We start from the raw sequence: 23,008 nt of genomic DNA, 5'->3' as shown, positions 1-23,008 counted from the left end.
TAGTAGAGACGAGATTTCACCATGTTAGCCAGGATGGCCTCGATCTCCTGACCTCGTGATCCGCCCGCCTCGGCCTCCCAAAGTGCTGGGATTACAGGCGTGAGACACCACGCCCGGCCTCTTGCCTACCTCTTAGAGATGCTCACAGAAGCTCTCAAGGAAGACAGTCACAGGTCTAAGTCATGCTTTGCCAGGTACCAACAGTGTGATGCTGGGAAAGTCACTTAACTCCTCCCCAAGCTCAGTTTCCTCATATTTAAAACTGGAATAATACCAGCTAACTAATAACATGTTCTAAGCTATATTGAGTGCTTCTCTATGCCAGGTAACATGCTAGGACCTTTACCAGGATTATATCATTGAAGACTCACACCACCACCATGAAAAGATTATTATCAGCCAGGTGTGGTGGCTCCCGCCTGTACTCCCAGCACTCTAGGAGGCCTAGGTGGGTGGATCACTTGAACCCAGGAGTTCAGGACCAGCCTGGGCAACACGGCGAAATCCCATCTCTACAAAAAATACAAAAATTAGCCAGGCGTGGTGGCACACGCCTGTAGTCCCAGCTACTTGGGAGGTTGTGGCAGGAGAACTGCTTGAGCCCAGGAGGTCAAGGTTGCAGTGAGCTGAGATTGCACCACTGCACTCCAGCCTGGGTGACAGAGTGACATGATAGATAGATAGATGATAGATAGATAGATAGATAAACTCTACCTTGACCCTTTCCTCAAAAGGAGGAAATTGAGCTTTAAAGGAATTAAATGATTTGCTCAAGATCACAATGCTGGTAAGTGGCAGAGCTGGGCCCCAAGGCCAGGGCTTCTGATTCCCAAAGCTGTACCTTTCACCTCTGACTGCCTCCAACAATCCGTAAATAACAGAGAAGGGTCAGATCAGAAAGGTCTTGGGAAGGGTGACTGGCAAGAAAGGGCAGAAAAGAGTGGGGAAGTGCCCCCACCACAGTATACTGGCTGCTCCATTCAAACTGGGCCCTCCTGGCAGGCCTGGACCAGGCATGCCTTTTGGGACAGGTGGTGCCTACAGGTGGGCAGATCCTGATCATGCTGTCATGGAGTGTCTTCCCAGGCTGAGAGGCCCCCTTGCTCTCTCCCACAGTGCTTACCACTGAAATGGAAGCAGCTTTTCCTCTGAGGTCTGCCTAGTACCTTCCAGGGCCTCGAGTCCCTCAAACACTTCCGCACACTAAGCAAAAAACAGCTAAGTGGCTGAAAGTCTCAGGTCCTAGGAAGAGGACAGAGATGGGACCAAGTGCCTCTAACCTCTCCAGTTCATCCACCTTCAGACTCAGCTGTTTATTTTCCTTCTGGGAAGCCTGATGTTTCTCTCTCGCCATCTCCAGCTTGTCCCCCTGGTGTTCGATCTAAAATGACAGGAACACAGACTGGTTTACAAAGGAATTTCCCGCTAGAGCCCTCCCCTTTCCCTATGACCTGTTGTCCACACCCAGGAAAGGGGCACAGTGCCCTCAGCAGGTGTCCAAGTCTCAACGCACAACCTAGAGGAGAAAGGACAGCAGGGACAGGTTAGGCCCAACTCCAAAGACAAAAGGCTCTCCCCACACTGGGAGAAACCAGGTTTGATGCTAAAGAATGACAAAGATGCTTTCTCGATCAGGGGAGGCCACTCAGAGAGGCCCAGCTAGGATCCAGGACAGACATGAGAAGGCAGAAACAGCTGGCAGGGCTAACTGGCCCATACAAACCAACCACAGAACTTTACCTGTTATGTTGCTGGTACTATTGATCTCAACCTCCTCTTAACTGGGGACAAGTGCAGGCAAGACAACAGGAAATCTGTCAATCCTTTCGAGTTGGCAAGTTTGAGAATTTACCCAGAGGGCTGTTTTATGCAGAAGCCTCAGCTATCAAGGCTCAAAGTCCCTGAGAATGCTCAGGTTCAACGGAGAAGGCAGACAATGTAAGGTTACAGTACTGAGAATGTGGGCTTGGGAACCAGACAGAGCTGGGTGGGTTCCAATCCCTGCTTACTAAGTACTAGCTCTGTGATGGTAGGGAATTACTTCTCCTCTCTATGCCTTGGGCTGCTTTCTGTAAAATGGGGAAAATAATACATGCACCTCACAAAGTTCCTGATGGAATCTAATGAGAGAATGCAGGAACACAGAAGAGGTGCTCCAAAAATGGTAGCCCCTTTTCTAATTATCACAAGTACACACGTCAAGAGTGGGGAAGGGGCCTTGCCCAAGGTCACGCTGCAAATGAGTGGTATATAATTTCTTGGACACTGTAGGCCGTAGGCATGGTTCCAGTAACCCAGAGACAGACTGCTTCTGGGAGAAAGGGACTGCTTGCTTCTTTCAGGACAGAATCTCAGGCAGTGAATCTGTTAAAGAGTCAGGAGAAGCAGCTAAAGCAAGAGAAAAAAAGAAATCCTACGGCTCGGTGTCTGCTGGCATCTCCCAGCTGTGGGTGTGGAGCTGAGGACAGCTGCGGAGCACACAGGCAGAGGCAGCAGTCTTGGGTGGGGGCAACAGCAGGAGGGCCCAGTGACTCCACGCAAGTGACGGCTCCTATAACTACAATCACTTTGTGCAAACACATGGCATTTGGCACACCAGACTTTTATTTCACAGCACTGATGATAGCTCACTCCTTTTAAAAAGCGGCAGCCAAGAAAAAGGAAGTAGTCCTCCCTTGGGGGGCGTGCAGCTCATCTTGGTATGCGGGCCCCTGCTCGGGTCAGTTCATGGGACCCTTTCTGCCAGTCCCTTACCCGGTTGCGCAGGTCTGATATGATGGCTGTGAGGTCGATGTTCTTCCGCTCATAGCCCTGCAGTTGGTCTTGGCACTCAGCCAGCTTCGCCTCCGTGATCTTCAGGATGTCAGGGAGCTGCTGCAGGTCAGCCAGCTGAGACTGGAACTGCCTTCGTGCCTGAAGCAGGAAGGAAAGACCCACAGTTAGGAAAGGCCTGGCTCCTAGTGGAGCCAGGCAGAGTCCTTTAGAGTTAGGGCAGGGCTGACACAGTCCCCAGTGGAGGATCCTGCAAAATCCACAGCAGAAGTGTGGCCTACACTCCCCGCTGGCCATTGAGCAGGTGGCTTGCCATTCATTTAGTTATCCCGTAACAATGGCAACCACACAGTAAACACCAAGACCCAGGCATTGTACCAGGGGCTCTCTGCACACTTGCTCATTTAATTCAGACAATCTGTAAAACAGGTGATGCTGTCCCCATATAAGTATAGTAAGCATCAAGAGAGCTAAGTCATTTGCCCAAGGTCATTCAGCTAAAAACTGGTAAACACAGGATTAAAGTCTAGTCTAACTCCAAGCCAGGTGCAGTGGCTCACACCTGTAATCTTAGCACTCTGGAAAGCCAAGGGACGCAGATTATTTGAGGTCAGGAGTTCGACACCACCCTGGCCAACAAGATGAAACCCCGTCTCTACTAAAAATACAAAAATTAGCTGGGAATGGTGGCACACGCCTGTAGTCCCAGCTACTTGGGACGCTGAGGCAGGAGAATCGCTTGAACCTGGGAGGTGGAGGTTGCAGTGAGCTGAGATCACGCCACTGCACTCCAGCCTGGGTGACACAGCAAGACTCTGTCTCAAAAAAAAAATAAATAAATTTAAAAAGTCTAACTCTAAAGCCCCTAGGAAAGCAGTCACAATGCTACAGGTCAGAGGGAAAGGGAGAAATATCTGGTCTAAATCCATCCTTGTACTTAACACGGAGACTGAGGACCAGAGAGGCGCTTGACTTGCCCAAGGTTATGAAACAAATTAGTGGCTAAGCCTGGACTCAGCCCATCTCCAAGGTAACCATTAACATAATCCCCCTGCTCTAATCAGCCAAACCATCTGTAGAAGAATAAGGCTCTTTGGGAAGAGGATGGGAGACATATTTTCTGGCTGGTACAAAATAAGGACACCATATAGAATGAAATAGGCATGCCAAAGACCTGGCATAATTGTAGATTTCTGTCTACTTGGATGCTCCAAGAATGAGGTTTTTTGTTTGTTTGTTTGTTTTGAGACAGAGTTTTACTCTTGTTGCCCAGGCTAGAGCGTAGTGGCACAATGATGGCTCACTGCTACCTCCACCTCCTGGGTTCAAGCGATTCTCCTGCCTCAGCCTTCTGAGTAGCTGGGATTACAGGCATGCGCCACCAGGCCCGGCTAATTTTGTATTTTTAGTAGGGATGGGGGTTTCACCATGTTGGTCAGGCTGGTCTCGAACTCCCAACCTCAGTTGACCTGCCTGCCTCAGTCTCCCAAAGTGCTAGGATTACAGGTGTGAGAGACCGTGCCCAGCCAGGAGAGTTTTTTTGTTGTTGTTATTTTAAGAAAATTGAAAAGGACGTAGAAGAAAACCAAGAGAAAAAAAAAAAAAAAGACAAAGCAGCAGCATGAGAGAGAGAAGAGAGGAGACAAGAAAGAGACAAAGGAGAGAGAGGCACAGGGTAGAGTGGATGAGCCCACCAATGAGAAAATGAGCTCACCTTTGTTGCCCAAATCAGGTAGGGTCAAAGGCAAACAAGAGGAACAGACTCACAGTCATTGAGTTAGATATGGAATTGGGTAGGAGAAGAAAGCAAGGAAGGAAAGCAGTACCGCCTCAATCTCTTTGTTCATCTCATCTTTAAGGATCTTGTTCTCTTTATCACAGCGTTCTAGCTGGGCAGCTACTTCATCAGCCTCCAATCTGGTCTTCATCACCTAGGGACCAACAACACTGTGGTTCATCTTAGGTAGAGCCATGTTTTGGTGAAAACCATCTTCCATACCCAACCCTTCCTGGGAGTGGCCTGGTAGGGAGCCCCCAGTCTGATGAGGGCAGGGTGGGCACTGCTCAGAAGGGCCAGGGCCCCAGTGAGGCCTACCTGACTCTTATAGTTGTCAATCATCCCCTCATAGTTCTTCACTGAGGCCTTCAGCTGCTGGACCTCGAGGTGTGCCTGGTTGAGTTTGTCCTCCATTGGAGCAAAGCTGGCCTGGAAGGGATGGCTCATGAGTAACCCACAGGAAGGTTCTGCTTCAGGTGGACCTCCTACCCTCAACTCTATCCAAAGAACCAGAAAAGGAAAGGCCCCCTACTCTAACCCACAAAGCACTTTTCCTGAGAGAAGCACCGAGAAGCAGGTAAGACTCCTAATGTTACCACCTCAAGTGAATAGAGATGCAAATAAATGACTTCTGTTTTTTCTTAATCCAAAAGCAATATATAATCATTAAAGAAAATGGGGATAAAACCAGGCCGGGCGCGGTGGCTCACGCCTATAATCCCAGCACTTTGGGAGGCCGAGGTGGGCGGATCACAAGGTTAGGAGATCAAGACCATCCTGGCTAACACAGTGAAACCCTGTCTCTACTAAAGGTACAAAAAATTAGCCGGGCGTGGTGGCGGGCGCCTGTAGTCCCAGCTACTCGGGAGGCTGAGGCAGGAGGATGGCATGAACCCGAAAGCAGAGCTTGCAGTAAGCCGAGATCGTGCCACTGCACTCCAGCCTGGGCGACAGAGCAAGGCTCCGTCTCAAAAAAAAAAAAAAAAAAAAAAGAAAATGGGGATAAAACCAAGACACATTAATCCTAATGCTTAATGACTTGGGATATGGCTATATATCTATAGCTGCATAACTTTTTCGTTTCTGTCAAAAAGAATGAGACTATACTATACTTACTGCTATGTAACATACTTTTTCCCCACCATGGGATCTGCCAGGTTGTATGTAACATACTTTTTTTGTTTATTTTTTTTTTGAGATGGAGTCTCGCTCTGTCGCCCAGGCTGGAGTGCAAAGGCACAACCTTGGCTCAATGCAACCTCCACCTCCCAGGTTCAAGCTATTCTCCTGCCTCAGCCTCCAGAGTAGCTGGGATTATAGGCACACACCACCACCCCCCCTCCAGCTAATTTTTTATATTTTTGGTAGAGATGGGGTTTTACCATGTTGGCCAGGCTGATCTCAAACTCCAGACCTCAAGTGATCTGCCCACCTCGGCCTCCCAAAGTGCTGGGATTATAGGCGTGAGCTACCACATCTAGCTGTAACACACTTTTAAAATTAACAATATGTTGTGGGCCGGATGTGGTGGCTCACACCTGTAATCCCAGCACTTTGGGAGGCCAAGGTGGGCGGACCACGAGGTCAGGAGTTCGAGACCAGCCTGGCCAATATGGTGAAACCTCATCTCTACTAAAAATACAAAAATCAGCCGGACGTGCTGGCGTGTGCCTGTAGTCCCAGCTACTTGGGAGGCTGAGGCAGAAGAATCACTTGAACCTGGGAGGTGGAGGTTGCAGCAAGCTGAGATTGCACCACTGCACTCCAGTCTGGAGGTCTGGAGTTTGAGATCAGCCTGGCCAACATGGTAAAACGCCATCTCTACCAAAAATATATTTAAAAAAAAAATTATGTTGTGAACTTCTCTCAAGTCAATGAATGTCCTCTCAACTTATAATGCAGGTGGGAAATTTAAAAAATAAATAAATAAATAAATAAATAAATAAATAAATAAATGTCTTCCTATAACCCAAATATTCATCTTAAATGGGACAATATAAATCATGGTGTATCAAATGAATAAAGTAACTAGTAGTCACTTAAAAGAGAGATAAAGCTCAAAAAACCAACCTTAACAGATGTCCGTAAATATAGTTAAATCAGAAAAGCAAGTGACAGAATAATGGATGGATGAGTGGATGTGTGTGTGCTTGATATGTTAGTACTGGGGGAAAATCTAGAAAAATATATGTTCATGGCTAGCAAAGATCTTCATGTCTACATCACATTTCTGTAATGTTTTGAATTTTTACTATGAGCATATTTAACTTTTATAATTATACTAGGAAAGGCCAGGCGTGGTGGCTCACACCTGTAAACCCAACACTTTAGGAAGCCATGGCAGGTTGATCACCTGAGGTCAGAAGTTCGAGACCAGCCTGGCCAACGTGGTGAAACCCTGTCTCTTACTAAAAATACAAAAAATTAGCTGGGCATGGTGGCAGATGCCTGTAATCCCAGCTACTTGGGAGGCTGAGGCAGGAGAATCACTTGATCCTGGGAGGTGGAAGTTGCAGTGAGCTGAGATCATGCCACTTCACTCCAGCCTGGGCAACAGAGCAAGACTCTGTCTCAAAAAAAAAAAAATTGTACTAGGAAAATATACTTGTACAAACATCATTTTGAATGGCCACACTGTAATACACTATACAGATGCACCATACTATAACTAATCCCCTAAATAGTTGTTGGCTTTTAAAATTTTTTTGTAAAGATAGGGTCTTGCTGGGGTTGCCCAGGCTGGTCTAGAAGTCCTGGCCTCAAGCAGTCCTCTCACATTGAGATTACAGGTGTGAGCCACCATGGCTGGCCTCCTAAATAACTGTTAAGACGTGCATGTTATTTTTAATTTATCCGACAATTACACTATACAAATGAAATACTACTACACTCCCACCAGAGTAGCTAACATAAAATAGACACTCAATACCAAGCTACCAAGCGTTGCCAAGGAGGCAAGGAGCAACTGTTATCCTTTTACTCACCACTGACAGGTGTGGAGATTTGTTCAACTACTTTACTATTCAGTAACATCTACCAGTAACTACTTTACTACTCAGTGACACACTTTACTATTCAGTGACATCTACCAAATATAGACTTAATGCACACCTCATGATGACCTGGCAATTCTACTTCAAGCTATATAAACAATAAAGACGCACCAAATGTGTACACCTAAAGACATACAAAGATGTTCACAGCAACACTATGGAAACCCAAATGTCCACTGACAGTAGAATGGACAAATATACTGTGGTGTGTTCATATAACGGCATACCCTAGAGTGCTGAGGATGAATAAACTGCTCCAAACAATGGGGCTGACTCAACAAACTTGCGGAGTAGAAGCCAGGCCTGAGGATATTCAAACTATTCAAATCTCTAAAGTTAAAAGCAGGCAACTAATTTGTGGTGACAGGAGATGGGCTAGCAGTTACCTTTACAGGGGTATTAGTAACAAGAAAGGTCACTAGGGTGCAGGCAAGGTTCAATCAGAGTGAGTGATGGACAAAGTATATTCACTTTATGAAAATTCTAGGATCTGTGTACTTTTCCATATGTTATTCTTCCTTAAAATCAATCTTAACAAGAAAAAACAAAATCAGTGAAAAAATAAAGCTAGATGTTATTGCCCAGATCAACAAAAGAGCAAGATAAAGCCTGTCTCTGAAATGTCAACCTCTGCTCAGGTGCCTCTCACTCCTGGCAGGCTGGAAGTGGGTATGGTGCGTTTAAGAGCTAGGGCTCGAGTCAAGACTCGGGTTCAAATCTCAACTCCAATACTTCCTAGGGCAAAATCTTGGCAAGACACTTGACTTCTCTCTCGGCCTCAGTTTCCTTATTCTCATTTCTTTTCTTTTCTTTTGAGACGGAGTCTCGCTCTGTTGCCCAGGCTGGAGTGCAGTGGCGCAATCTCGGCTCACTGCAACCTCCACGTCCCTAGCTCAAGCAATTCTCCTGCCTCAGCCTCCTGAGTAGCTGGGATTACAGGCACACACCACCATGCCCAGATAATTTTTTTTGTATTTTTAGTACAGACAGGGTTTCGCTATGTTGGCCAGGCTGGTCTTGAACTCCTGACCTCAGGTGATCCGCCTGCCTCAGCCTCCCAAAGTGCTGGGATTACAGACGTGAGCCTGGCCCCTTATTCTCATTTCAAATGGAGATGATAATCATGTTACTGGCAGGTTGGACAGTTTAAGTGAGAATTAATGCCTGTGAAGGGGCCCAGCAGGCCCCCAGGAGAGCCCACGTTAACCTCAAATGAGTTCTATCTCATATGTGCAGGCTGAGTGCACCATGTTAAGCATTTCACATGCGTTACCACATTCTCACAAGGACCTCATTTCCTCTACCTAAGGAAGAGGCATGGAATGTTTTTCACTCAGGTCCTACAGCCAGGAAGCGGCAGAGTAAGGACTTGAATCCAGGCTTTCTTTTCTTTTTCGACGCAGAGTCTCTCTCTGTTTTCCAGGCTGGAGTGCAGTGGGGCGATCTCGGCTCACCACAGCCTCAACCTCCCAGGCTCAAGCGATTCTCCCAACTCAGCCTCCCGAGTAGCTGGGACTACAGGCGCATGCCTCCACGCCTGGCTACTTTTTGTATGTTTTGCAGAGACAGGATTTTGCCATGTTGCCCAGGCTGGTCTTGAACTCCTAGGCTCTAGTGATCCACCTGCCTTGGCCTCCCAAAGTGTTGGGATTACAGGCCTAAGCCACCATGCCTGGTCAAATCCAGGCTTTTCTGACTCCCTCTTAGTCAAGATGCCCCCAGGCCCACTTAAGACAAGACCCCTCATCAGCTCGCTGGGCCCCACCCAGCTGCCTGGTCCCCAGCTCTCACTGCGAACCTTCAGCCTCTCATTCTCCAGCTTGAATGCGGAATACTCAGCAGTCTGACGGTGTAGTCTCTCCACCAGGCTATCCCGGTCTTCCCGCATCTTCTCCTCCAAGGTTTGTTGTTGGTTTACAAGATCTGTTACCCGGCTGGAAGATCACAAAGTGAAAGCAGACAGAGAGAATCAATTACACAGGTTTGTTTGTTTGTGTGTGTGTGTGTGTGTTTTTGTTTTGTTTTTTTTTTTAGACGGAGTCTCGCTCTGTCACCCAGGCTGGAGTGCAGTGGCGCGATCTTGGCTCACTGCAAGCTCCGCCTCCCGTGTTCATGCCATTCTCCTGCCTCAGCCTCCCGAGTAGCTGGGACTACAGGCACCCACCACCACGCCCGGCTAAGTTCTTGTATTTTTAGTAGAGACGGGGTTTCACCGTGTTAGCCAGGATGGTCTCGATCTCCTGACCTCGTGATCTGCCCGCCTCGGCCTTCCAAAATGCTGGGATTACAGGTGTGAGCCACCGCACCCGGCCAATTACACAGGTTCTAAAGAACCCAGGTCTTTGTGTGGTGTGGGACCAAGCGTTCTCATCACTCGATATACTGCCTGCCTGCTCCCCAATCTCCACACTGAGAAGCAACTCTGCTGCCCTGCCTTGGCATTGCTGCTGTGGTACTCCCATGCCTGTCCCACCTCTGAACGACGTCCGTTAAGATGTGTCTCCCATACCTCCCCCTCCAAGAAACCATCTACAATTCAACAATAAGCAATGACTTATTAAGAGAAGTGCGGGCTGGGTGTGGCAGCTCACACCTGTAATCCCAGTGCTTTGGGAGGCCAAGGCGGGAGGATTGCTTGAGCCCAGCAGTTGAAGGTTGCAGTGAGCTATGCTGGTGCCACTGCCCTATAGCCTGGGTGAAGGAGCAAGACCTTGTCTCCATTAAGAAAAAAAAGAGAGAGAGAGAGAGAGAGAGAGGGATGTGTACCCATCTTGATCCTCTTATAAGGCCAAGATACCCTTTGAAGGCAAGGACCAGAGACATGATCCCTTCCCAACTCCCTATGACACCTCCTGGAATCTCTCTGCCTATCAGGTCTTGGTGTTAGGACAGACTCTTCTGGAATCCCTTCTTGGACTCCCAGGCTGGTGGTCAGGGATTATCACCCAGGCATTCCTCTCCAGCAGGGCCCTGAGCACCCTGGGCTTTTGTACCCCCAGCAGGGGGCTGGTGCCATGATTGCTCATTCACATATGAACACTCACCTAACACAGGCAGGAACGGCAATGAGTGTGGTGTGGGAAAAAGGCACAAATAGAGAGAAAGACACCAACTTAGAAGCCAGCTGCCTGCCCCACCCCCAGTCCCTTCCACTCCCTGCTGCTGCCTCAGTCACTCAGCAAGGCTATCATCAGTCAAAGAGCAGAGACTGTGGCCTCAAGAGGAGCCCTGGGGCTCACAGGTGCTTACTCCTCTATCTTGACCACAGACCCATCAAAAACCCTTTGCACAATATGTGCTCTCAGTATTGACCAATTACAGTCCACCACTGAACACTGACTAGGCCCAAGCAAACACATCAGTTTGCTGGCAACTCCAGTTTACCTGGCAAACTCCTACTCACACTTAAAAACCCAGTTCAGACTTCAAGACATCTTGTCCCTGACCCCTCCCCTGTACCATGTATGCTTCTGTCTTAGGTATCTATGTCCTCCCACTAGACAGAGAACTCCCTAAGGACAGCAGCTGGCATAGAGCCTGGCACATAATGAGTTCTCAGAACATGTTTGCTAAGTTGAGTTGAATACAGTAAGAGACTTTCCTGACCTGGGAGATTAAATGAGCTCCCCCATGACCTATCTTTAGTCCAGGGAGTCCATGCCTCTTGTAGCCTTATCTCCTCTACAGAGTAGAGGGCAGGGAATGCATTTGTCTTCTTACTGCTGTAACTCTGATGGCCAGCACACAGCAGCTTGGTATATGGTAGATGCTCAATATATGTTTTTTCAATAAATGAAGGAAAAAAGGAGAATGACGGAATGGTCACTATTCACAGTTCGCCAGTGGCAAGAAAGGTGTCAGCTCAGTCACTTGCAACTTGAGGCCACTTTTGCCCCCTACTCCCATGCCATACCACTGACCTACTGACTGGCAGGCACTGGCAAACAGCTGCTGTCCCTGGACAGACAACAGAGAGAAGACACTTGGGTCACCATCTGCCCCATTCCCCAATAGGAATGAGGACACCACGGTGCCCATTTCAAATGCCGTGTAGACTGAGGACAGGATCAGGCCCAGGTGATGAAGTCAGACCCACACCTCTGACCAGAGAGACCCGGCCCCTAGCCAGTGCCTGACAGTAGGGTAGGACCCCAGGACTAGGGCCAGAGCTTGCACCCCAGCTCCGACCAGAAAGCCCAGCTCAGGGCTGCCCATATCACAGCCCAGTGCAGCCCCCAACCCGGAGAGTACAAACAGCAGCCACGTGGCCTTCCCTGAGCCACTAGGCCCCTCCCACCTGCACACCCAAGTCCCTCAACAGCGCCACGTTCCCTCTCCTACTCTAAGACATACTCATTCAGGACAATAATTTCCAGCTCGAGGTCTCCCTTTTCTTTTACAACTTGGTTGTAGCGGCTCCTCCAGGACTCCAGAGTGGATAAAGCTTCAGCGACATAAAGATCCTGGGAACACGGGACAAAAGGGCCTGTTAGCCTAGTGTCAGTGGTGAGGCTGCCAGGAGCTGGGAGCGGGCTCATCCTAGGTGGTTTCTCACCCTGGTAACCTAAACCTCATTCTGGAATTCACCTTTCTAGAGGGCACTGGAAGCGACAGTGGGAGCCCAGCTAGTGCTCCCAGATTTCTAGCAATCAAATGCATCCTGTTTGTAAATCCTTCCTTAACCATTATTCTCACCCACAAAGCTGATGTGGCTGAACTCTCCTACAAAGCCTCCAATCATCTCCAGCTACCCATCCCTCCAGCTTTTACCCATTTGATCCCCTTAACTCCCTCTCCCTCCTCCCCAGCCATCTATCCTTTCCACCACTACCATCCCTCATCCACCCACCCCTCCCCGCTACCCATCTGGCTGACCACCCCTCTGCCATCACCCAGCCCTCCTCAGGGCAGGTGAGGAGCTGGGCACCGCAGGCCTGCGACCTTGTCGGCGAGTTGCACGTGCAGCTGCTCAGCATACTCCTCGCTCTTCTCGGCTCGCTCCTTCTGGGCTCGGATGGCCTTCTTCAAGCTCTCTTTGTCTCGCTCTCCCTTCTGCTTCAACTCCTTCAGCTGCTCCATGATGGCCTCCACTTCTGCCTTATGCTGATTCCCGCTGCGCTCCAGATTCTGGAAGGGGGAAGGGGTGAGACAGAGAGGGAGAAGAGAGACAAGGAGGTTGTGGGAAGGCAAAGCAGAGGGTGAAGGAGAAAGGGAGGAAAAGGCAAGAGCAAAGAGGAAACGAGGAAGACAGAAAAAAGTGCTTAACTGTGTGAGAGGCTCCTGTAACTCGGACCAGAGACACAGCCCCTCCCAGCTCCCCACAACACCTCCCTGGATCTCTCAGCCCATGGGGTCTTGATATTAGGTCAGAACTGCTCTGGAATCCTTCCCTGAACTCCCAGCCTTGTGGTCAGAGACAGTTCCTTGGTCACTCAGCAGAGTATGACCTCAGAGGACCCCTGGGCTACAAAGAGACCATCCCTTTCCCTTGGGTAATGAGGAGAACTGAGGGCCCAGGGGATTAAGTGATAGGCCTGGGGGCATGGCACGCAACCCCGTCACTGTTGGGAAGGATGCCCAACACCTCCTGGGTCTCTGTCCATTGCTCTTGCCACTGTCCTGGAATGTCTCTGAGGCCTGAGTATTTTGTCATCAGCTGCCTCAGAAACCTTTGGAGGCACACTTCCTGAGTGTGATATCTGGGCCAGGCCATTACCATCAAATTGGCAGGCCCTTGCCTCCTCTTTCCCCACTTGTGGGGCCAATAGGTACCTTAATCTGCATGCACAGGCGACTGTTCTCAGCCTCTTTGGACCGAAGCTGTGCCTGCAAATGCCCACGCATGGACTCCATGGATTTAGAAAGCTCAGAGGCTGTCTTTGCTTGAGCCTGTGGAGAGATGGAAAAAGTGATGGAGGCACAATTTTTTGTTTGTTTGTTTTTTTCATAAGGAGTCTCGCTCCGTTTCCCAGGCTGGAGTGCAGTGGCGCAATCTCAGCTCACTGCAACCTCCACCTCTTGGGCTCCAGCGGTTCTCCCGCCTCAGCCTCCTGAGTAGCTGGGGTTACAGTCACGTGCCATCAAAACCGGCTAGTTTTTTATATTTTTAGTAGAGACAGGGTTTCACCATGTTGGCCAGACTGGTCTCAATCTCCTGACCTCAAGTGATCCACCTGCCTCGGCCTCCCAAAGTGCTGGGATTACAGGCGTGAGCCACCGCACGTGGTCAATAATTTTTTTTTTTTTTTTGAGACAGGGTATCACTCTGTTGCCAAGGCTGGAGTGCAGTGGCGTGACCATGACTCATTGCAGCCTCAGTCTCCCAGGCTCAAGTGATCCTCCCATCTCAGCATCCAGAGTAGCTGGAACTACAGGTGCATGCCACCACACCTGGCTGATTTTTTAATTTTTATTTTTATTTTGTAGAGATGGGGTCTCCCTGTGTTGCCCAGGACAGTCTCAAACTCCTGGCCTCAATCAGTCCTCCTGCATTGGCCTCCCAAAGTGCTAGGGAGTGGCCTAGGCTGGTCTCGAAAAAGTACCAGACATGAGCTACTGCACCCGGCCCAAAGACAGGATTTGAACCCAGCTCTCTGCATATCCATTATATTCTACTGGCTCATAAAAATGCACAACTGCGGCTGGGTGCAGTGGCTCATGCCTGTAATCTCAGCACTTTGGGAGGCCAAGGCAGGCAGATCACGAGGTCAAGAGATCAAGACCATCCTGGCCAACATGGTGAAACCCAGTCTCTACTAAAAATACAAAAATTAGCTGGGCATGGTGGCGCACACCTGTAGTCCCAGCTACTCGGGAGGCTGAGGCAGGAGAATCGCTCAAACCCGGGAGGCAGAGGTTGCAGCGAGCTGAGATCGCACCATTGCACTCCAGCCTGGTGACAGAGCGAGACTACATCTAAAAAAAAAAAAAAAAAAAAAAAAAAGCACACTACCTTCTCACATTGTATTTCCTGAAGGAGCTCTTCCACCTCCTTGTCCTTGTCTTGCAGCAGTAACAGCAGGCGCTGGGAGAGAACACAGGCTGTCAGGTGCCCCTGGGAAGGGCAAAGAGGCCCGGCCCAGGGAGGAGAGAGATTTGTGAGTACCTGGCCACTGGGGCCCAAGGTCCTACATACATTGGCCCATGTCAGAGATTCTGGTAGGAAGCACCTAACATATGCATTAAAACATTTTTTTAAAACAATGAACATGTATTTATTTTGCAATTTAAGAACAGCAATGTTAACTGTAGAAAACATTGAGAACAAACCAAAAAAATCCTCCAAAGAAACCCCGTAACCCCCCATGCAGAGATAACCAGTTAATGCACATTAAAACTCATATGCTCAGCACCGTTAAAAAAAAAAAAGTCATATGCCTACTTCGTTCCATAGCCTAAAATCTCATGTTTACCATAATGTGATTAAATCTTCTGTGTCTTTTGAAAGAGCTGCTTGACGTTTCAAGTTACTGATGTATATCATAACTTAACAAGGGTTCTTGAGCTGGGAATGCACATTTAGGCATTATCGCCGAGCTTGCTGCATCTCCACTCCTTCCTCAACTAAGCATCAGAGGCCACAGGCCACACCTTGGGAAACTGGGCCTCCGTCTCCCTCCCATCTCTTGGAGACTTAACAAAAGCATTAATACAGCAGACACTCCAAAAAAGTCTTGAAAGAAGCTGTTGAACTTCATGTTCCGGCCAGCCTATGGTTTCCCAAATTTAACTGGCTATGGAACCTCCCCTTCAGTTTCTTGTACTCATTAACATCTTGAGGAACTTAGGGTTCCATGAACAGACTTTGGAACAAGCTGCTTTGGGAGAGATTCCTAGAATTAGGATTACTGAGTCCAAAGGTGTGTACTTTTTGATGGCTTTGAATCCATAATACAAATTTGATGGAAATCCAGCTTTAACAGACACGGATGATTTACAAATCCCACATCATCATTACCCTCTCTATGTTGGTGTCCAGCTTTGTGGCTCAAGGTCTCAAGTAACTAACTAGACAAGCCTATCAGAACAAGCATGACAGGAGGACATCAGCCCATTTTACAGATCGTGAAACTAAGACCTAGCGAAATGCTCCAGCCCTCCTGCCTTGATCCAAGCACCTCTACACTTTGTAGTGGAATGACGCTCTTGCCACCTGTACCCACTAGAGTAGACAAGGGCAGCCTTAGTTACCGCTTTCTCTGAGTCGGCCTCCGCCAGCCGTTTCAGCAGTGCTCCTTGTTGCTCCATTAGTCTTTCAGAATCCTTCAAAGAAAGGCAAAGGAAAAGTCAAGTCATTAAGCAATAAACCCAGATGTCTACATTTTATTGATTCTTTACCTTTTCCAAAAATTGTATTTTTTTTTTTTTTTAGAGTCTTACTCTGTTGCCCAGGCTGGAGTGCAGTGGTGCAATCATAGCTCACTGCAGCCTGGTCCTTCTGGGCTCAAGCCATCCTCCTGTCTCAGCCTCCCAAGTAGCTGGAACCACAAGCATGCACTACCATGCCCAACTTTTTAAACATTATTATTATTTGTAGAGTTGGAGGTTCTCCCTGTTTGCCCAGGCTGCTCTTGAACTCCTGGGTTCAAACAATCTGCCTGCTTTGGTCTCCCCAAGTGCTGGTATTACAGGTGTGAGCCACCACACCTGGCCCAAAAAACTGTAGTTCTAATTTGAAAAGTAATGTGAATATATTCTCACTATAAAATAGTGAATGCTAATAAAGCTACAGTTCCTCCTGTACCCACCTCCAAACCCTACCCTACTGCTATTAGTTTGAGGAGTATCCTTCCCATCCTTTTTCTCTGCATCTACAGAGAAATACTGTATTTCTCTGTATTGAAAATACTGTACAGAATTCAATACTGTATTGAAATACTGTTTCTCTGTAATGAAACAGCATTTTGCTGCATCAAGAGAAATACTGTTTGTCTCGGGGGGAAGGGGAAAGGGATTCATGTGTAACTTTAGGAAAATAATATCATATTGTATTTATGTGTTAATTTTTTTTAATTTTTTTTTATTTTTTAGAGAGGAAGTCTCACTCTTGTCCCCCAGGCTGGAGTGCAATGGCACGATCTCGGCTCACTGCAACCTCCGCCTCCCAGGTTCAAGCGATTCTCCTGCCTCAGCCTCCCGAGTAGCTGGGATTACAGATAACTGCCACCACGCCCGGCTAATTTTTGTATTTTTAGCAGAGACAAGGTTTCACCATGTTGGCCAGGCTGGTCTCAAACTCCTGACCTCAGGTGATCCGCCCGCCTTGGCCTCCCAAAGTGCTGGGATTACAGGCGTGAGCCACCACACCCAGCTGTTACTTGATTTTTAAAAACAGCTTTATTGAGATATAAATTTGAACACCATTTAAAGTGTACAGCATGGTGACTATAATTCATGATGTATTATATACTTGAAATCTGCTAGGAGATCTTAAGTGTTGTCACCACACACACAAAAAAGGTAACCATGTGACGTGATGGATGTGTTAATCAGCTTGATTGAGGTGGTCACTTTACAATGTATATGGGTATCAAATCATCACGATGAACATCTTAAAATGTATACTACTTCTGTGTGTCAAATATACCTCAATAAAGCTAGAAGACAAAATAAAGTATACAATTAAATGGCTTTGGTATATTCCATTATTAACTTTTAAAAATTGTGGTAAAATATATGTAACATAAAACTTGTCATTTTAACCTTTTTATTTCTTTTAGAGACACAGTCTAGCTCTGTCACCCAAGCTGGAGTGCATGTTGTAATCATGGATCATAGCTCACTGCAACCTTGATATCCTGGACTCAAGTGATCCTCCCACCTCAGCCTCCTCAGTAGCTGGGACCACAGGTGTGTGCCACCACACCTGGCTAACCATTTTTAAGTGTAAAATTCAGTGGCATTTAGTATATTCATAATACTGTACAACCATCACCATTATCTAGCTCCACAACATTTTCATCACCCAAAAAAGAAACCCTGTACCATTAAGCAGCCATTCCCATTCCCTCCCACTCCTGCCCCTAGCAACCACTGATCTGCTTTCTGTCTCTAATATGCCATGGCATGTGGAACCTCTCCGTGTCTCTAATATGCCACTGCCATTTTTAACCTCTCCCCACAACCTCTGTACAATGAGGCTGTTCCCATGTTTTGCAACTACAAACACTGCAGCAATAGACGTTGCTGGGCATATACAAAGTGCCTCTCTAGGGATGATACCAAGAAGAGGAATGGCCAGGTCGGAAGGTCTGAGATTTGTGGCTGAAATGCCCTGCAAAATGCCTGCACCAATTCACTGGGCTACAAGCAGGATGTGGGAGGACTCACTTCCCTGCACTCACCAGTACCAGGCAGCAGCCAACCTCTGCCTCTGTTGCCAGTATCTGCCAACAGCACTCCTGCTGGTTTCATTTGCACTTCTCTAATTACCAGTGAGGATTAGCATCCTCTCATATGAGCCATTTGGGTTTCCTCTTGCCTGAACTTCCTGCTCCCGCCCTGGCCCATTTTCTCACTGGGCTATGTCTTTGTGACTGTCCCTATTTTTCTTTGGCACCTGAACAAAGTATCCCTTGAGGGAGGGACATCTTGTTCACCCTCTTTCCCTCTCAGACCCACAGATCCCCTTCATAAGCCCAGAGAAAAGGGCTCTCTGGTTCCCAAAGTTTCCTGGGGACCTAGGAACTGATAAAAGACAGTATTATGGTTTCCCTGGCAACAAGAGGCAAAGAACCTGGGACAGAAGGCTTGGCCACGGATGCAGAACCTGAGGCTGTTCTCACTGCCCTCCAGGCCTCCCCTGGGGCACTGAAACCAACTCTTCTGCCATCCTATGTGCATGAACTCACCAAAGCCCCCTACTCTAAGAGCCATGCACTATCACCACCCCCATCTCACAGAGGAGGAGACCAAGGCTGGGAGAAGTGAAGGCAAGTGAGGCCACACAGCTGGAAGGGGTAGTACTGGGCCCTGGAGCCGACTTGGACTCCAGAACCAGAGCAGTTCCCCACCACACTGAGCACTACCCAGCAAGCACCGAGATGGTGAGGGAGCCCTGAGCACAGATGGGCACCAAGGAGCTGAGCCTGGACTAAGCACAAAACACCACTTTTGGGTGGGAATTCAAATTAGCTGACCCTTCATCTCCAATTGAAGATGGGACTCCAGGATGACAGAAGCTAAGAAACCAAAAAAGGAGAAAACTGGCTAGAGCAAGAGGCTTTTATTTTCCTTTTTGAGATGGAGTCTCACTCTGTCACCCAGGCTGGAGTGCAGTGGCGTGATCTTGGCTCACTGTAACCTCTGCCTCCCGGGTTCAAGTGATTCTCCTGCCTCAGCCTCCTGAGTAACTGGGACTACAGGAGCGTACCGCCATGCCAGCTAATTTTTTGTATTTTAGTAGAGACGGGATTTCACCGTGTTGCCCAGGCTGGTCTCAAATTCCTGAGCTCAGGCAATCTGCCCACCTCGGCCTCCCAAAGTGCTAGGATCACAGGCGTGAGCCACCATGCCTGGGTTTCTTTCCTTTTTGAGATAGTGTCTGGCTCTGTCATCCAGGCTGGAGTGCAACAATTTCAGAAGCCGAGGCAGACAGATCACTTGAGGTCAGGAGTTCAAGACCAGCCTGGCCAACATAGCAAAACCCTATCTTTACTAAAAATACAAAAAATTAGCCAGGTGTGGTGATGCACGCCTGTAATCCCAGCTACTCAGGAAGTTGAGGCAGGAGAATCGCTTGAACCCAGGAGGTAGAGGCTGCAGTGAGCTGAGATTGTGCCACTTCAGCCTGGGTGACAGAGCGAGACTCTGTATCAAAACAAACAAAAAAATTAATAAAGCTTCCCTCTGAGGGGAGGGAGACAAGGTTATTGCAAAATGACACACAAAAGGGATTCAACTATGTAGACACTTATTTTAAAAGCTGGGCGGTGAGTGGCTGGGCGCAATGGCTCACGCCTGTAATCCCAGCACTTTGGGAGGCTGAGGCGGGTGGATCACCTGAGGTCAGGAGTTTGAGACCAGGCTGGACAACATGGTGAAACCCCGTCTCAACTAAAAATACAAAAATTAGCCGGGAGTGGCACCTGTAATCCCAGCTGCTCGGGAGGCTGAGGCAGGAGAATCTCTTGAACCCGTGACGGGAAGGTTGCAGTGAGCTGAGATTGCACCACTGCACTCCAGCCTGGGCGACAGAGCGAGACTCCGTCTCAAAAAAAAAAAAAAAAAAAAAAAAAGCTGGGCAGTGAGTATACCACTTTACAATACTTGTTATATATATATATAATTTTTGGGGGGGACAGTCTAACTCTGTCACTCAGCCTGAGTGAGTGACACAATCTCAGCTCACTGTAGCCTTGACCTCCAGGGCTCAAGCAATCCTCCCACCTCAGCCTCCCGAGTAGCTAGGACTATAGGTGTGTGCCACCACACCTGGCTAAATTTAAAATGTTTTGTACAGATGAAGTCTCACTGTGTTGCCCAGGCTGGTCTCAAACTCCTGGCCTCAAGCAATTCTCCCACCTCGGCCTCCCAGAGTGTGGGAATTACAGGCGTGAGCCACCACACTTGGCCTTATTTTATATATTAACAGGCTTTTTTTTTTTTTGAGACAGAGTCTCGCTCTGTCACCCAGGCTGGAGTATAGTGGTGCAGTCTAGGCTCACTGCAACTTCCCCCCTCCTGGGTTCAAGCAATTCTCCTGCCTCAGCCTCCTGAGTAGTTGATATTACGGGTACCCATCACATTTTTGTATTTTCAGTAGAGGCGGGGTGTCACCATGTTGGCCAGGCTGGTCTCGAACTCCTGACCTCAAGTGTTCCACCTGCCTTGGCCTCTCAAAGTGCTGGGATTACAGGCATGAGCCACTGCACCTGGCCAATATATTAATTTTTAAAGATGAGGCCAGGCGCGGTGGCTCATGCCTGTAATCCCAGCATTTTGGGAGGCCGAGGCGGGCAGATTGCCTGAGTTTAGGAGTTCGAGACCAGCCTGAGCAACACAGTGAAACCTCGTCTCTACTAAAAATACAAAAATTAGCTGGGCATGGTGGCACACACCTGTAATCCCAGCTACTCAGGAGGCTGAGGCAGGAGAATCACTTGAACTCGGGAGGCCGGAAGTTGCAGTGAGCCAATATCGTGCCACTGCACTCCAGCCTGGGCGACAGAGCAAGACTCTGTCTCAAGAAAAAAAAAAAAAGATAAAAACAAGGTTGACAATGTTAAAATAAAACAAACAAAAAAACACGGCTTGGTGTGGTGGTTCACGCCTGTAATTACAGCACTTTGGGAGGCCGAGGCAGGTGGATCACCTGAGGTCAGGAGTTCGAGACCAGCCTGACCAATATGATGAAACCCCGTCTCTACTAAAACTACAAAAAGTAGCCTGGTGTGGTGGCATGCACCTGTAATCCCAGCTACTAGGGAGGCTGAGACAGGAAAATCACTTGAACCCAGGAGGTGGAGGTTACAGTGAGCCAAGATTGTGCCATTGCACTCCAGCCTGGGCAACAAGAGTGAAACTCGGTCTCAAATAAAAAAGCAAAATAAGAAGAATGTCACCATTTCATTAGCACTGGCATTTTGAGACTATTGTCATCTCTTTGCTTAGAACCAAGGAGGAGACAACCATTTATACTGTCAGTCTTTTCTGCAATATTTGCTAATATACCATCATTCACAATAGCCAAGATATGGAATCAACCTAAGTGTCCATCAACAGATGAATGAAGAAAACACAGTAGAGATACACAATGGAATACTACTGAGCCTTCAAAAAGGAAATCCTTTCACAACATGCACAAAACTAGAGGATATTATACTCAGTGAAATAAGCTAGGCACAGAAAGACCACATGACTTCATTTATATGTAGAACCTAAAGAAGCTGAACTCGGCCGGGCGCGGTGGCTTACCCCTGTAATCCCAGCACTTTGGGAGGCTGAGGTGAGCGGATCACAAGGTCAAGAGATCGAGACCATCCTGGCCAACATGGTGAAACCCTGTGTCTACTAAAAATACAAAAATTAGCCGGGCATGGTGGTGCACGCTTGTAGTCCCAGCTACTCAGGAGGCTGAGGCAGGAGAATCACTTGAAACCGGGAGGCAGAGGTTGCAGTGAACAGAGATCTCGCCACTGTACTCCAGCCTGGGCGACAGAGCAAGACTCCATCTCAAAAAAGAAAAAAAAAGAAGTCGAACTCACAGAAGCAGAATGCTGGTTGCCAGAGATGGAACTGACGGGCATTGGGGAAATATTGGTCAAGGATATAAGATTTCAGTTAGACAAGGAGAAATTGTTCAACATGGTGACTATAGTTACTGATGTGTATACTTGAAAATTGCTAAGAGATAATTTTAAGTGTTTTCACCACAAATATCTTAGTATGTAAGGCAATGCATATGTTGATTAACTTGACTTAGCCATTCTACATTGTGTACGTATGTCAAAACATGTTGTACATCATTAATTTTTATTTGACTATCAAAATAAGAAAAGAAATACAGTCATCCCTTGGTATTCATGGAGGACTGGTTCCAGGACATTCTGTGGATACCAAAATCCAAAGATGCTCAAGTCCCTGATATAAAATGGCACAGTATTTGTATATACTTATGTACCTCCTCCCATATACTTTAAATCATCTCTAGATTATTTATAATACCTCATACAAGGTAAATGCTATGTAAATAGTTGTTATATGATTCAGGGGATAATATCAAGAAAAACAGTCTATACATGTTCAGTAAATATGTAATTTTTTCCAAATATCTTCAATCCAAGGTTGGCTGAATCCACGAATGCAGAACCCACAGATACAGAGGGTCGACTATACTTGCTAACATATAAAGTTCAGACAACTTTTTTTTTTTTTCAGACGAAGTCTCGCTCTTGTTCCCCAGGCTGGAGTGCAATGGCACAATCTCGGCTCACTGCAACCTCCGCCTCCCAGGTTCAAGTGATTCCCCTGCCTTAGCCTCCTGAGTAGCTGGGATTACAGGCACCTGCCACCAGGCCAGGCTCATTTTTGTATTTTTCAAGTAGAGATGGGGTTTCACCACGTTGGCCAAGCAGGTCTCGAACTCCTGACCTCAGGTGATCTGCCCGCCTCGGCCTCCCAAAGGCTGGGATTACAGGCATGAGCCACCGCACCCGGCCCAGACATGTTTTTCTTTTTTTTAGATGGAGTCTCGCTCTGTCGCTCAGGCTGGAGTGCAGTGGCACAATCTCAGCTCACTGCAACCTCTGCCTCCTGGGTTCAAACAATTCTCCTGCCTCAGCCTCCTGAGGAGCTGAGATTACTGGCGCCTGCCACCACACCTGGCTAATTTTTTTTTTTCCCCAAGATGGAATCTCGCTCTGTCGCCCAGGCTGGAGTGCAGTGGCGTGATCTCAGCTCACTGCAA

General features: G+C 47.9%; 1 protein-coding gene across 28 annotated transcripts in view; it reads right to left on the bottom strand.

Moving 5' to 3' along the window:
- Positions 1-23,008, bottom strand: part of ODF2 (outer dense fiber of sperm tails 2) — a 45,743-nt gene that overhangs the window by 3,503 nt on the left and 19,232 nt on the right. For 27 of the 28 annotated variants that reach the window (XM_019033835.3, XM_019033822.3, XM_019033813.3 and 24 more), the window contains 10 exons: positions 15,793-15,864; positions 14,555-14,626; positions 13,375-13,491; positions 12,544-12,729; positions 11,956-12,065; positions 9,401-9,536; positions 4,868-4,978; positions 4,599-4,703; positions 2,755-2,913; positions 1,281-1,381 (listed from right to left, as the gene is read on the bottom strand). In XM_019033835.3, the coding sequence (XP_018889380.2) occupies positions 1,281-1,381; positions 2,755-2,913; positions 4,599-4,703; positions 4,868-4,978; positions 9,401-9,536; positions 11,956-12,065; positions 12,544-12,729; positions 13,375-13,491; positions 14,555-14,626; positions 15,793-15,864 (1,169 nt within the window). Of the gene's footprint in view, positions 1-1,280; positions 1,382-2,586; positions 2,914-4,598; positions 4,704-4,867; positions 4,979-9,400; positions 9,537-11,955; positions 12,066-12,543; positions 12,730-13,374; positions 13,492-14,554; positions 14,627-15,792; positions 15,865-23,008 lie in introns of those variants that run through there. The other variant, XM_063697061.1, reaches the window with a different exon arrangement.

The sequence above is a fragment of the Gorilla gorilla genome, chromosome 13, assembly GCF_029281585.2.
Source record: "Gorilla gorilla gorilla isolate KB3781 chromosome 13, NHGRI_mGorGor1-v2.1_pri, whole genome shotgun sequence".
NCBI lineage: Eukaryota > Metazoa > Chordata > Mammalia > Primates > Hominidae > Gorilla > Gorilla gorilla.
This window is presented reverse-complemented; position numbering and strand designations above follow the sequence as displayed.